Source organism: Myxine glutinosa, chromosome 12, assembly GCF_964187855.1.
Source record: "Myxine glutinosa chromosome 12, kmMyxGlut1.1, whole genome shotgun sequence".
Lineage (NCBI taxonomy): Eukaryota > Metazoa > Chordata > Myxini > Myxiniformes > Myxinidae > Myxine > Myxine glutinosa.
Window position 1 is genome coordinate 93,261,260 of NC_136272.1, and position 15,859 is coordinate 93,277,118.

Genomic DNA, 15,859 nt, shown 5'->3' on the forward strand with positions numbered 1-15,859 from the left:
AAAATAAGATAAACTTGCTTCCTTTCTTTCTTCCCTTTGTTTGTGCTATCACTTGCAATGCAATATTGTTGCAGCCATCATGGTTAGAGTATTTGACATTATAAACCGGTTTTTGAAGATGTTCGTTTCTACGCAGAAGCCACCGATTGGTCTTGGCTGTAGTTGGTGATGTGACGATGAAACAGTCCCCTAATTATTTTCCCTTCAGGCCTCTTGGGTACCATGGCAGCCTGCAAACGGTACCTAGTGGTTGAGCCGGTCATATTTCTTTATATGACTGGGATATTAATCTCAACACCAGCTTCCCAACAGCTCGTTCTGGTCAAGGTGTGTATCACTGTCCACGTCTTTCGTTTCTCTGAAATTTCCTTCCTCTCTCCTCTTCTGAGACATCTCCCACTTGAAATGTGCAAATCTTTTGTGAAAGATACTTATATTATGTAATAGGTTAAACAGTCTTCTGGTCTCTAATTTTTGTCTGGGTACCTTGTTGCCTTTTTAATCTTGCTATAACAGGAGCAGTAGGGAAATGGGGGTTCTAAAACACACCCAATTTTACTTGTAAGTGAATGGGGAAAATGCGTAGGTACTTATGGGCCACCCATCAAAAACCCCAAAAACACCCGTCTATTTCTCCCTTTCCCATCTAAACCATTAACAAAGGTTAAATCCTCAATAGACCCCCAAACTCTTTGTTGATTCTAAAACACACCCACTTTTACATTGCAGTGAATGGGAAAAAGGGAAAAACGATCTCCAAAACACCCCCTTAACCCTTAAAAATTCCTCCCATTTCTCCCTCTTCCCCGAGCATCCCAACGAATATTTATTCACAAGCCACGCCCACTTTTTCCATTGTTTCCATCAACATCCTGAGACATATCCTTAGAAATATCCTCTGCATTGATTTTAAAAATAAAGCTGTCTGTCTGATTAATATTATTCACACATTTCTTCTTTAAGTTGTTGTTGTCGTAATCATACATTAATAATTTTAACAAGTCAAGAATTGATGTTCCTATATAAATCGGTTTATCCATTTAAATACTCTCTTTAATCATATGAATAGCACAAAAACTCTGAAAACACCTCCACTCTTTAAAAACTTGGTTTATTAATAAATTTAGATGATTGTTTCTAAGATGTAGCAAGTCTTATGTTTTGTCTATTCCTAACATTTTCCATTGTCTTTCCAAACACAGCATTGTTCATAAATTTATAAAAGTCCTCAAAATCTGTCTTTGCCTCTGTTCTTCTCTTTGTATTAAAATCGATGTATGTTTCCAGCCAATGACTTTGTCTAAACTGTAGAACTCTATGAATCTTCTTGACTCTCAAACCAGCAGCCAAATATTGTCTCAAATTCCTTTGATGTAGAACATACTTTTCTTTGTCATATAATGTCGTAAGTGGTTTCTCTGTCGGCTTTCCTTTAGTAGAAAATGATTGTTGATAACCGCTAAGCCATTCTTTTCTCTTTATCAGGGCCAAAGGGCAGGTCTTTGTGTTTGTTGTGGAGTTCTCGTGGATATTTTAAATCAACCTCAAAATAATACCCAACTTCTGCTTTGTCTAACTCCTTTTGAGAAGAGATAATGATGTTTTGTAAAACTCTTTCATAATGTTTTTCTTTAACCCATATAAGTTTTCCATAAGGTAGAGATTGAGACATAGCCCATTCATGAAGATTGTTAGCATCGTAATACATCAAGTATGAACCATCTTTATCAACATCATCGTTAGGAAGATATTTGTTGTTTTCTTTGGCATATCTCTTTGAACATACTTGAGATATTCCTCCTCTTTTAGCCTTCTCTATAATCAAAAGCATATCCATATCACCCATTGATTCCAAATCCTGTTCAGTCATTTTTAACATGGCACTCCATGCCAATCCTGGTGCTGTAAAATAATGAGCGGGGTCTAAACCATAGGAATTTTTATTATGACAGACGGTTCGAAAAGTCTCAAATACATCAGTCAATAACAGATCATCAGTTTTAAGATACAAATCGTGATATTCCCCAAGGTTCTTTATATTAAACTTCTTCAAAATAATTTGTGCTTGAGTATAATCTTTATCAGTTATATTGTGTCCGCCACAAAAGCCCACTGGCGTGGTGACATCATTCCACGCACCAAGTGGGCGGTGGCCACGCCCGAGGGGTAGGCGTGGCCTCATGATATACACCGGGCGGCCAGCCCGGAGGAGTTCAGTGTTACAGTGTAGTCTTACAATAAAGACGTTTATATGTTACCGCTTGTCCGCTTCCTCCTTGCTCACAAGCAGCGCGCGTAACGCCGCGCTTTACTGGTGACCCCGACGTGATGGCCTTGCGGACCGCCGTCACGGGCCTCCGCGTCACCGAGGTGCCGTTCGACGGCGCGGGCGCGGCCCTCTTGTGCGACGTCTCCCTCGGGCGTCCTCGCCCCATTGTGCCCGCGGGCTGGCAGCGCCAGGTGTTTGACGCCATCCACGGCCTGTCCCACCCGGGCGCGAGGGCCTCCCAAAGGCTGATCGCCGACAAGTTCGTCTGGCATGGCCTCCGGAAGGCCGTCCGCGGCTGGGCCAGGACATGCCTCGCGTGCCAGCGCGCCAAGGTGCACCGGCACACCCAGGCCCCGTTGGCCCCGTACACGGTGCCGGAACGCCGGTTTGACCACGTCCACGTGGACCTGGTGGGACCTCTGCCCCCCTCGCGGGGTTTCACCCACGTCCTCACCATGGTGGACCGCACCACCCGGTGGCCGGAGGCCGTGCCCTTGGCGTCGACAACGGCGGCCGATGTCGCGCAGGCTTTCATCGCCACCTGGGTCGCCCGGTTCGGCGCCCCCTCAGACATCTCATCCGACCGCGGCCCCCAGTTCACCTCGGAGCTCTGGGGGGCGGTTGCGCAGGGGCTCGGGGTCCGGCTGCACCGAACCACGGCCTACCACCCCCAGGCTAACGGCCTGTGTGAGCGATTTCACCGCTCATTGAAGGCCGCGCTCCGGGCCACCCTCCGCGACGGCGGCTGGGTCGACAGGCTCCCCTGGGTCCTGCTGGGCCTCCGGACGGCGCCCAAGGAGGACCTGCGCGCATCCGCGGCGGAGTTGGTCTTCGGGCAACCGCTGCGGGTGCCGGGCGAGTTCCTCCCCGACTCCACGGCACCATGGTCCGCGGCACAGCAGCGCTCCGCTCTGCAAGAGACCGCCCAGAGGTTCGCCCCGGTGCCAACGGCATGCCACGGGCACCCACCGACGCACGTCGCCCCGGAGCTTCGCACGGCGGAGTACGTCTTCGTCCGCCACGATGCCCATCGGACACCACTGCGGCCCCCGTATGACGGGCCTTTCCGCGTGCTGGAGACCGGGGCGAAGCACTTCACCCTGGACATCGGCGGTACTCCTGACCGCGTTTCGGTAGACCGCCTCAAGCCGGCCCACCTCGATGTGGACCATCCACCGCCAGTGGCCCGACCCCCACGTCGGGGCCGCCCTCCTGCGGGCGGACCCCCGGCACCGCCCAGCCCCGCCGCCACGGCGCCCCCCGGTCCTGCACCCATCCCAGGGGCAGCCAGGGGCATCCCACCTGGTATCCCTGCACCCCGGACGCCGCCGATCGCCAGGGGGCGCTTCGGCCGGGTCATTCGTCTGCCCCGCAAACTGGCCCTCCAGGTGCGCGGGAATTCTGGGGGGGCGCGTGTGGCGGACACAAAAGCCCACTGGCGTGGTGACATCATTCCACGCACCAAGTGGGCGGTGGCCATGCCCGAGGGGTAGGCGTGGCCTCATGATATACACCGGGCGGCCAGCCCGGAGGAGTTCAGTGTTACAGTGTAGTCTTACAATAAAGACGTTTATATGTTACCGCTTGTCCGCTTCCTCCTTGCTCACAAGCAGCGCGCGTAACGCCGCGCTTTAATATGACTTTTATTTAACTTGTTATATACATTCTCTTTAGAGCGAAGTTGTGTTTCTTTAAACCTCTCAAATGAATCCATATAATCATGAGGATATACAGTGCATTCAGAAAGTATTCAGACCTCTTAACTTTTTTCACATTTTGTTATGTCGCAGCCTTATGCTGAAATCGTTTATATTCATTTTTTCCCTCATCAATCCACACTCGATACCCCATAATGACAAAGAGAAAACAGGATTTTAGAAAGTTTTGCAAATTTCTTAAAAATAACAAACTGAAATATCACATTGACATAAGTATTCATACCCTTTGCTATGACACTTGAAATTTAGCTCAGGTGCCTCCCATTTCTCTTGATCATCTTTGAGATGTTTCTACACCTTGATTGGAGTCCACCTGTGGTAAATTCAATTGATTGGACATCATTTTGAAAGGCACACACCTGTCTATATAAGGTCTCACAGCTGACAATGCATATCAGAGCAAAAACGAGCCATGAGGTCGAAGGAGCTGCCTGCAGAGCTCAGAGACAGGATTGTGTCGAGGCACAGATTTGGGGAAGCGCACAAAAAAAATCTCTGCTGCATTGAAGGTCTCCAAGAGCACAGTGGCCTCCATAATTCTTAAATGGAAGAAGTTTGGAACAACCAGGACTCTTCCTGGAGCTGGCCGCCGGGCCCAACTGAGCAATCGGGGGAGAAGGGCCTTGGTAAGAGAGGTGACCAATAACCCGATGGTCACTCTGGCTGAGCTCCAGAGATCCTGTGTGGAGATGGGACAAACTTCCAGAAGGCCAACCATCACTGCAACACTCCACCGATCTGGGCTTTATGGCAGAGTGGCAATACGGAAGCCTCTCCTCACTGAAAGACACATGAAAGCCCACACAATCTTGTTTCTCACAGTGAGAGTCCTTTAGGTACTTTTTTGGAAACTCCAAGCAAGCTCCAAACTCCATATTTCTGGTCTCTCCGACTCTCTGAAAAATCCTCTCTATCTCTTTGCTGATGACTCCACTCTCTGCCGCTCCATTCCTCATCCCTCAGATCGGCAGTCTGCAGCCTCCTCACTCTCTGCAGACCTGGACAAAATCACAGACTGGTCAAACAAGTGGAACATGTATTTCAATCCTGACAAATCTCACACTCTTACTATGTCTCTCTGAAAAGACCGACTGGAAGACCCTCCCATCTACTTTCTCAACAATCCTCTCCAAGAAGTTCTGTCGCTCAAGCTTTTGGGTCTCACTATCTGCCATGATCTTTCTTGGGAAAACCACATTTCCAATCTGGCCTCCAAAGCCAGTCGCCGACTGGGCATCCTCCGTCATGCGAAGTCCTTCCTTGGCACACCTGAGCTCTTCACCACATACAAGGCTTTCATCTGCAGCTCAATGGAATACTGTTCCCCCCTCTGGGCCGGTGCTCCTGCCTCACACCCAGCTCAGTTATTCGCTGTTGAAACCAAAGCTTTCAGAATCATTGGAATCTCCTGCGATGAAGTTTACTAAGTTTATTAGGGCCTTTCACTCACTCACCGCAGGCAGGTTGGTGGTCTTTCTGTCTTCTACCGACTCCTCTCCGGCCTTGCTCCCCCAGCTCTCTCTGTGCTCTGTCCCCCAAATATTCCTACAGGTCGCACAAGATCTGCCAGCAACCCTCTTATGGTTAAACTGCCAAAATCTAGGCTCTCTGCCCACTTTCTCTCTTTCATTCCCCTTTTTCCCCGCCTCTGGAACAAACTCCCCCACTCCCTTCAATCCCACTTCTCCCTCCACGTCTTTAAAACAGCTGTTCACCACCATCTCTTATCTTCCCCCATCCAAAACCTTGATCTTTTCTACCCCCCGCAAATTCACCCCAGATACACTTCTTTGAAATTCCAACTTCTTTCGTGGAAGTACTTGCAGTGTCCATATGTTTTATACCTCTCCCACCTCCTCCCAAGCCCTCTCCCTCACACATTTCTCTTGATGTCCCTGCTCTCAAATGTTGTGTTTGTGTCCTTCCCCCTCTCTCCCCATCTTTTCTACCGCTCCCCTTATTTTTTGTGTTTTATGTGTCGGTTTGACTTTTTGTGTGATTAATGTTAGCTCTTTCACGAGCCTCGATCTTGTATACAAAAAAACAAAAAACTTTCTCTCTCAACGTTGGATTTCGTATCAAAGACAAATTATACAACATTTCTCTGTCGGCTTCGTGTTTTTCATTGACATCGTGCTATTCCCACAATCAATATCGTGTTTCATACACACTTCATCAACCCTATTTAGAGGTTTAGACCAAGATTTAGGATTGTTAGCCTCATCTAATCTTTTATTGAAGTTTATCCCTAGACCACAGAAAGAATACCCCAGTAGATGTAATTCCCCTGGAATTACAGTTGTTGTAAATTTACTAACCGACAAAATATCTTGTGTATCTCCCCAGCTTTTATGCTTAGAAATGAATTGACACTTTTTAGAGCCACACACTAAACATATTCCCTTTTGATAAACTCTGTTATTTTAACTTCTAACATACGAGATATTTTTAGTATTAGTTTTCTTTTTACACTTAACGCAATAACTCATTTATTTATGAGAAAAAATTCATACAGAGTGCGAAAACCTTTTTGGTTTCCAACATGTACTATCTATCATTTCTATCTTGATTTTTAAAACATAAATAATCCATAGGAATGCCTTCACTCTCTCCTCCATTTATTTCGGGAAAAAAATATATATGTAAAACTTTAACTACAGTCAATAACACCAACATTATCAACTACATAATCTTTTTCTTCTTTCTTATCCCCACTTTCTCGTTTAAATATCCTCCCTGAAATTGAAGGTATTGATGAAGTTATTCTTGAAAATAATATTTCCATTACACTTTTAATTTCTCTATTTTCTGCCTCAGTGCATTGAGTTTTCCCGGTGTGTACCCTGGTTAGAATAGGTACACCGTATCCCTGCGTGTCGTAAGAGGCGACTAAGAGGGTTGGCGTCAGGAAGAGCATCCGGCCATAAAAACATTGCCTCAAAAAGAGAACCATGACAATTACAACTCCATATGGGCAGGGTACAGCCCGAAGTGGAGATCGGTTTCTGAGGTTTGGGACATGGAATGTATTGACAATGACAGGGAGATCAGGAGAAGTGGTGGAAGTATTGATCAGAAGAAAAGTGGACATATGTTGTGTGCAAGAGACGAGATGGAAAGGAAGTGGTGTGAGAATGGTGAAGGGTAGGCAGGGACAGAAATACAAGTTTGTGTGGCAAGGGTGCCCGGAGGGCGTGAATGGTGTTGGTGTCCTGTTTTCTGAGGAGTTTGTAGACAGTGTGGTGAGTGTGACTAGAGTGAGTGATAGGTTGATGATGGTGAAAATGATGATTGGAAAGCTCTTGGTGAACGTCATCTCGGGATATGCTCCGCAGGTTGGTCGGAGCGATGAAGAGAAGGACAAGTTCTGGTGTGCGATAGAGAAGCTGATGGAAAACGTGAAAGATTAGGAAGTTGTTGTGGTAGGAGGAGACCTAAATGGACATGTGGGAAGGAGTATGGATGGTTTTGACAGAGTTCATGGGGGTTACGGATATGGTGTGAGAAATGGAGAAGGTGAAAGGCTTTTGGAGTTTGCTGATGGAGTTGATTTGTTGATTTGTAATACTCAGTTCCAGAAAGAGGATAATAAGCTTGTTACATACACGTCTGGTGGGTCGACGACAACCGTTGACTACCTGATGGTGCGTAGGCGAGATAGGGGGCACCTCCGGGACACAAAGGTGATCCCGGGGGAGGAGGCTGTTTCACAGCACCACTTGGTTGTCTGCGACATGAGGGTGAAAGGTGCGAGTAGAGCTCGGCGGGTGAAGTACCAACCGAGAATGAAGGTGTGGAGGTTGAAAGAGGTGACAGTAAGGGAGGCATTAAAAGAGAGGCTGAGTAGGGTAGAGGATGATGTGGTTGAGCTTGAACGTGGTTGGATGTCAATGAAAGATAGTCTGTTGGGAGCCGTTGGTGAGGTATGTGGATGGACAAAAGGACCAGCGAGGCACTCGGAAACATCGTGGTGGTATGAGGAAGTTGGAAAGAGGATTGACGAGAAGAGGAAGAAGTTCAAGGAGTGACAGAAGGCGAAGGGTACGGGAGCAGAAAAAGCAGAGCATGAAAGTTATAAGGCAGCCAAGAAGGCTGCAAAGAAAGAGGTAGCAAAGGCGCAGGAGGCATGTAGGAAAATGTTCGGAGAAAGCTTGGATTCGGAAGAGGGTCAGAGAGCGGTATTCAGGATTGCAAAGCAGATAGCGAAAGAGAGGTGTGATGTGATGGAGGTGAGTTGCTTGAAGGATGAAGTGGGACAAATCGTTGTGGGTCCAAATGGAATCAAAGGAAGATGGAAAAGATATATGGAAATGCTGTTGAATACAGAGAATGAATGGGATGGCAACATAGAGAGTAACCCAGTTTATGACCGGCAGAGAAGATAACTGAGAAGGAAGTTGAGGAAGCGATAAAAGCAATGAAGAGTAGAAAAGCGGGAGGGCCGACGGGAGTTGTGGGAGATATGTTGAAGGCAGCAGGAAGTTGGGGTGTGAAGAGAATGACAGAGATCTGTAATCTGGTGGTGAAAGAAGGCCGCATTCCAGTAATTTGGGAACTGAGTACACTCGTCCCTCTATACAAGGGGAAAGGTGACCCTCTGGAGTGTGGCTCGTACCGAGCGATAAAGTTATTGGAGCATGGAATGAAGGTATTGGAAAGGGTGTTGGAGAGGAGGTTAAGGAAGAAAGTGAAGATTGATGAAATGCAGTTTGGATTTATGCCAGGAAGAGGAACGACAGATGTGCTCTTTATTGTGAGGTAGTTGCAGGAGAAGTACATGGAGAAGAGGAAGAAGTTGTTTCTTGGGTTTGTTGATCTGGATAAAGCATTCGATAGGGTTCCACGCGAAGTATTGACATGGGCATTGAGGAAGTTAGGAGTGGAGGAATGGTTGATCAGAGTAGTGATGGCAATGTACAAAAGAGCGCGCACAGCTGTAAGGACGAAGGACGGGAACAGTGGTGAGTTTGAGGTGAAGGTGGGAGTGCATCAGGGGTCGGTACTAAGTCCACTACTATTTGTAGCTGTGATGGAGGTGCTGGCTCAGAACGTAAAGGAGGGTTTACCGTGGGAGTTGTTGTATGCAGATGATCTGGTGTTGATTGCGGAAAGTCTGGATGGACTGAAGGAAAAGATGAACAAGTGGAAGGAATGTATGGAGACAAAAGGTCTGAAGGTGAATATCGGAAAAACGAAGTTGATGGCAAGTGGTAAAGCATGTGGTGAGGTGGAAAGAACTGGAAAGTAGCCATGTGCTGTGTGCAGGAAGGGTGTCGGAGTGAACTCCATTCAATGTACAATGTGCGCTGAGTGGGTTCATCAAAAATGTAGTGGTCTGAGAGGGTCATTAACCAGTGTGGCAGCTACATTCAAATGTAAGGTGTGCACAGAGGGAGCTGCAGATGGAGGAAATGTTGAGTTGGATCTTGGAGACGGCGTGAAGCTGGAAGGTGTGAAAACATTTTGCTACCTCGGAGACATGCTGAATGGAGAAGGTGGATCAGACTCGGCAACGGTTGCAAGAGTGAGATGTGCATGGAAGAAGTTTCGGGAACTGAGTGGCGTGCTGATGAGGAGGGGAGTGTCGTTGAAGCTGAAGGGAAAGGTGTATTCTGCATGTGTGAGAAGTGTTATGATTTATGGGAGCGAGACATGGGTAATGAACATAGAGCAGCAACGAAGGCTGGAAAGAGTGGAAATGCGAATGATTCGATGGATGTGCGGAGTATCGTTGAGAGAGAGGAAGACAAATGATGAATTGCGAAAGATGGTGGGAATCGAGCCTGTGATTGATGCTGTGAAGAGGAACAGGTTGAGATGGTTTGGTCATGTGTTGAGGAAGGATGAAAGTGACTGGTTGAGAAGAGTGATGGAAATGAATGTAGAAGGAAGTAGAGGACGGGGAAGACCGAGAAAGACTTGGATAAAGATGGTGGAAGAAGAAATGCGGGCAAGGGGATTAACAAGGGGAGATGCAGAATATAGGGCAAAATGGAGAAGATTGTCATGGGGACCGCAAGGCTAACCCCCGCTCTAGCAGGGAAAATGGCCTTAAAATGCATGTTGTTTGTTGTTGTAGTGCATTGAGTTTGATTTATTTTCCATAATACCTCCAATATTTTGTTAATCTCACTGGTTGCCATATTTATTATATTTTCCTCCCTCTTTCTTTCCTCCCTTGCCTCCTTCTCCATTTTCTCACTCTCTTCCTTCTCTCTTTTCTCCCTTTCCTCCCTCTCTCTCCTTTCACTCTCTTCCCTCTCTCTTTTCTCACCCTCTCTTCTTCAACTCCTTCCTCATCCCTTGCTACCCTTGAACCATCTCCTCATAGAATATCAAACATATTATGATGATGGGGGTAGGCAATGAAATACCTTAGTTCAGGTAGAATGTATAGGGTAGTGTGCTCTGAATGTCGCGAAGAAGAAGAAACCTTCCTGTAAATAAGTAGGGCCAGATGTCACGTAAGTGTTTGGTTGTCTCCATGCGAGGGGTGGAGCTATGTTAATTCGTTAGGGTATAAGGGTAGATTCCCTGTTTGTAGTTGCCTATGTGGTTTTCCCTTCGTTCCTTGTGACACTTGCAACACCAGCCGTGCAATCAGCGCCTACAATTAAATAACATAACGTCCAACCGGATCCGGACATTCTACCACTAACGCCACCCAGCCAAGTCATCTCAAGGAGCAGAAAGAAAGGCCGTGAGGCCCCGCCCCGAAAGGAATGATTGGTCAGGATAACCATAGAGCGATACGATGGCGCAGCACGATTGGAGCGCGTGTGATGTCATCATAGAATGTTCCAGCACAAGGAACAAAAAGGCAGAGCACCGCCATTTTCACTCTCTTGGTTCAGGTTTTCATAACAAGCAGTCGCATTTACTCTTTTGCATTGGGTTTGATTGCAGGCAGACACACATTTACTCTCTTCTGTCCTGGCCTTCATTGCGAGCAGATGCATCCTTCTCTTTCCTCTCCTTGGTGTTGGCTTGTGACGGCTGTGTTTGGTTTCATGTGTGCCTGAGAGGAGCTTCGGGGCTTGTTGCAGCTGAGCAGTAAGGGCAAGGAAGGAGTGCGGGCCTGTTTGCTTTGCCTCGGCAGCTGGCGGGGAGTGCGACTTCGTGCCAAGGCATGGTTTCCCACGCAGAGACTCAGGGACCCATTCATCGACCGACAGGGTTTGGGGGCCACTTGAGGAGACCAGAGCTGAGTACAAGCAAGCGCGACACACACATTTTATTACTTTCCTTTATTTCTCCCTGTCTGCATTTGAGTTCGTGTGGAGACGTCTCAATATAGGATTTAGTTTTACCGCCCGTCGCATTGGAGAAGAAAATTCTTTGTTATCCTGGCATTTATTTTTATTAAACCCATTATTTGTTGACCTTCAATTCCTGTCTTGTCCGTTTATTTGTTTATGGTACAGGAAAACCAGCGTCGTGTCCGGCCATACAGGTAAGCTCTCGCTGCCCTCCACTACCCTCCGCGTGTGCTGAAGAGATAACACCGCCATAGTTTGAGTATACACCTCGGAGTTAAAGCTCGGTTGGCCATCCGTCATCCATCCGAACCCTGCGGTTGGCCATCCGAACCCTGTGGTGTTCACTTCAGGGACGATGCGACAATATGTTCATCTGGATTTCTTGATATTCCTGCATCTATAATTATTTTTTCCATAACAGGATACCAATAAAAAGTTGTTCTGAATTTCTAAAAGTGCTTTATATTTTATCAACTTTAAAACCTTTTCATTATTTAACATTTAAATTAAATCTACATTTGTAGGTTTATTAACATCAGTATAAAGCCAATCTTTTATTGAAAAACTCCCATTCTTATGTTGTAGAACATATTTATTAAAATACCTGAATACCCTTTTCTTGTAGGTATGCTTGGATACAGAAATGATAATTTTGTTGAAGTCTTCTTGCTGTCATTTATGTATCAGAGATATATGAGGGATTAATATGATGACCTCCCCATCTTTGTGTTGTTAAATCAGTATGTATTCCCTTAGCTTACTATGTAAAATCCTGTTCTTTGTGTTTTCATTTCAAACAACTCCTTGTTTTCACCGTTAATTATGGTGAAATTGTAGTTGATTTTAGCTTTATTAAAATTCCTTTATTTTCTGTTTGCTAATAGTGCTTCCACATATCTCATTATCCTCACCAATACAAGTGGATAATATTCTTCTTTACGTTATTGATTAAATTCTTGTAGGTTTATTGAAAAAGACCAGTTATACCCTAAATCAGACATATCATACCCCCAATGTTCTATTCTCATAAAAACTATACGTCCTTTTTATGAAAGTTAATTTTAATTGGAACTGTGAATTGTGTATGACCTGGGGATGTATTCAACATTTCTACATATTTTGAATATATAGCCATTTTATTTAAAGATATATATTGTGATAAATCATTTTATCTAACTAAGTCATTGGCATCTGTGGTGCTTGGATAACTGATTAATTTATAAGTATTTTTCATATTAATATTTTTTGTTATATTATATTTTTGTCATTCAGCCTTCATTCATTCAGCCTTCAGCCTATTTATCAATAATTTGATAAATCAATATCCAACTCTCGGGATTCTCCAAAGATAGAACCATCTTTTCCAACATGTCATTTACATTAGATTAAAAATGACATCATAAAAATTTTCATTATTGTTGAGTTGAAATAATACATATAAACATAATAATTGAGCACAACATTTGGAATTAAACTTTTCGACTTGAAATGTTTGATAAACACCATTCTGTAAGAAGTTAATTACTTCAACAGGTGGTGGAAGACCATAACTATCAAAATGAAATTTGACATGACTATTATAAATACAAATCCAATGAGAACCATTCCCATTATTATCTTCTATATTCATAATAATATTCTTTGTATTTTTAGACAACGTTGCTAATTCATCTCTCATACAAATAACCACATTTTCAATTTTTAGACTTTTACAATATTTAGCAAGTTCTATATTTGATGTTGTATTCTTTCCAAATTATTTAAACCATTTATCCATTTATTTATGAGAAAGAAATAATCCATTACCCCTTTAAGTTCGTTTTACACCTGCCTGTGCAATAGAAGAAAGCATGTCTCCAACTAACAATCTCGCTTTATCAGGCTTTCAAGTTTTTCAGCAAAATCTACAATTACACCACTTCCACTAATTTGTTTTTCCAACTCCTTGTTATATCTTTGCAACTCTTTTTGAGCCTGTATTTGAGCCTTCCTTTCATTAGCAGTTTTTACCGCTGCTGAAATACTACCCGTCAATGCTCCCGCTGCACTTAAACCAGCAAATAAAGGAATTGGAAATGGAAGAAATCCCCCACTCGTTTCCCTTTTCTTTGGCGAGACTTTTTTTTTTTGTATACAACATCGAGGCTCGTGTAAGAGCTAACATTAATCACATAAAAAACGGACACACAAACATACAATAAAGGGAGCGGGAGACAAGATGGGGAGAGAGAGAGGGAAGCACACAAGTACAACAGCAGAGAACAGGGACACCAGGAGATCTGTGGGAGGGAGAGGGCTTGGGGGGAAGGGGGGGGAGTGGGTGGAGAGGTATAAAACACATGGACACTGCTAGGACTTCCAGGAAAGAAGTTGGTATTTCAAAAAAGTGGATCTGGGATGAATTAACGGAGGTAGAAAAGATCAATCAATCCCTTGTTGAATATTTCTTTAACATAGGTTTTGACATTTTAATCATTTAAGGTTTTCACCTGCCCTCTCGTGAGCAAAACATCAATTCTTACTGCTCCTTTTCTATATAATGTATTAACATTAATAATACAAGGCTTTTGATTATGAATACAAGACAATAGTTTATTAAGATTGATTTGATTAATATATACCCCAGTTGGTTCTTTACTACTCACTTATTTATGAGAAATATCTATGTGATATTAATCATAACACCATTATCTGTATTAATCTGTAATTCTGTTTCTTCCAAAAGCAAACAATATGTATCAACTTCTTCATCTCTCTCCTCTTTCAATGTATGGAGAAGTATCCACTCCATTAGACTTTATAGTTTCCTTTTGAGAACTCAGGTCAATTGCGTAGATTGTACAAAGTTTTTTAAACGCAACCATATCCAAAATGGGATCTTTATTACCATTGCTTTCACACACCTTTTGGTAAGACTAGTAGGCTTCCGCATAATAATTTTTTTCCCAATCAATTTCCAATCTATCTCGTGGGTAAAATGTTCCATCCTCAGAAACCCGAAGTTGTTTCACCTTAGCATTATTACTCAACGCATTATTCTTATCAGTACTATCATCTCCATCTGGTTTCTTAAAAATGAGCCATTGGTATCGTGGCTTTCCTTCCAGAACACCCAAATTCCACGTGTAGGTAGTTTGGTTCAGTTTAACGTGTTGGCATCTTCTTTTAAGGTATGATACATTTAGTGGTTCCTTTGGATTAAGTCTTTAATTCAACATCTCTTCCGTTTATTTCATCTATCTATAATTCCAGTAATCTCTGTGTGTGTGTCTGTGTGTCTGTGCGTATGTCTGTGTGTCTGTGTGTTTGTCTGTGACCGCTGTTTCTCGACAACCACGGGTCCGATATACTTGAAACTTGCCAGGTATATTGCTGGGGACCCGAGGATGTGCCTTTTCAAGGTTTCATATTAATCGGAGAAGTAGTTACCGAGCTATGGCGATTTCTTTACCAAACTCCGCAAGCCGTTCGCTTTGGACCAAACCATTTCATGTAAATAGAGGGGGGGGATTGTCACCGTACTCGCAAGCCGTTCGCTTTGGACCAAACCATTTCATGTAAATAGAGGGGGGGGGATTGTCACCGTACTCGCAAGCCGTTCGCTTTGGCTTTGCGAATGGACCAAACCATTTCATGTAAATAGAGGGGGGGGATTGCCACCGTACTCGCAAGCCGTTCGCTTTGGCTTTGCGAATGGACCAAACCATTTCATGTAAATAGAGGGGGGGATATAATTTTAGATATATATATAGTACGGGCATGCCCTAGTTAATAACAAATTTCATGAAAACAAACTTATTATTATCACCGAAAACATTGGCAACACCAAAAAGCAATCTATTTACATTATCATTCCTTTGTAGTTGAAATCTAATTGTAAGACCATACAGAACTTTATCATAATCACAATATCCAAATATACCCTTAAGGGGAACTGCTACGGTAAAATTATTTTCTGTTTTTGTTTCATCGTTATACATTGACTTTCTTTGACTATAACCAGGGTCAGCATTTGTTCCCGTTGACATATCAGGAATAAAACCTTCGGCAGAACCCTTAACCATTCTATCACTAAATGAATATAGTGTAAGTTTCATCATTTCAGATGTAGCAGAGACATAATCAACCGCTTCAACCTCTTGAGTTCCAATATACAAATGAACACTATCAAACATTTTCCAAAATAAATCATTTACGAGTGGGGCATTTATGTTATTCGCAGCCTTAATGATTTTAAATTTACACAAGAAACTATCAGCTAGATTCAAGTAAGTTTGTTGATTATTTATTTCAAAACTTTTTGTTCTGTTTGAATTTCAGTCTGTTCCTGTTATAGCATTTACCTTGAAATAGTCTGCCTTTTTAGTAGAGTTTGAGATGATAATCGTATCATCCAAATCATAGATACTGTAGCGGTTACCGCTGGATGCACACAATCGCCTTGCACCGGCCAGAACACAGCCAGACGCGCCTCTCCCAGGCATGCCCGGACTCACTGTTCCCGGGCACGCCCGAACCTCCCGGGCACGCCCGGTCTCGTCTTTCCCGGGCATGCCCGCTCTCGCCTTTCCAGGGCTTGCCCAGACCGTCCGGGCATGCCCGCTATCGCCTTT

General features: G+C 44.2%; 1 protein-coding gene across 3 annotated transcripts in view; it reads left to right on the forward strand.

Annotated features, from left to right (window-relative positions):
* Positions 1-15,859, forward strand: part of LOC137437612 (proton-coupled folate transporter) — a 129,273-nt gene that overhangs the window by 17,088 nt on the left and 96,326 nt on the right. For 2 of the 3 annotated variants that reach the window (XM_068132083.2, XM_068132082.2), the window contains exon 2: positions 209-327. The exons of the other annotated variant lie outside the window; for it this stretch is intronic. In XM_068132083.2, the coding sequence (XP_067988184.1) occupies positions 209-327 (119 nt within the window). The remainder of the gene's footprint in view (positions 1-208; positions 328-15,859) is intronic. 3 annotated transcript variants of the gene reach the window in all.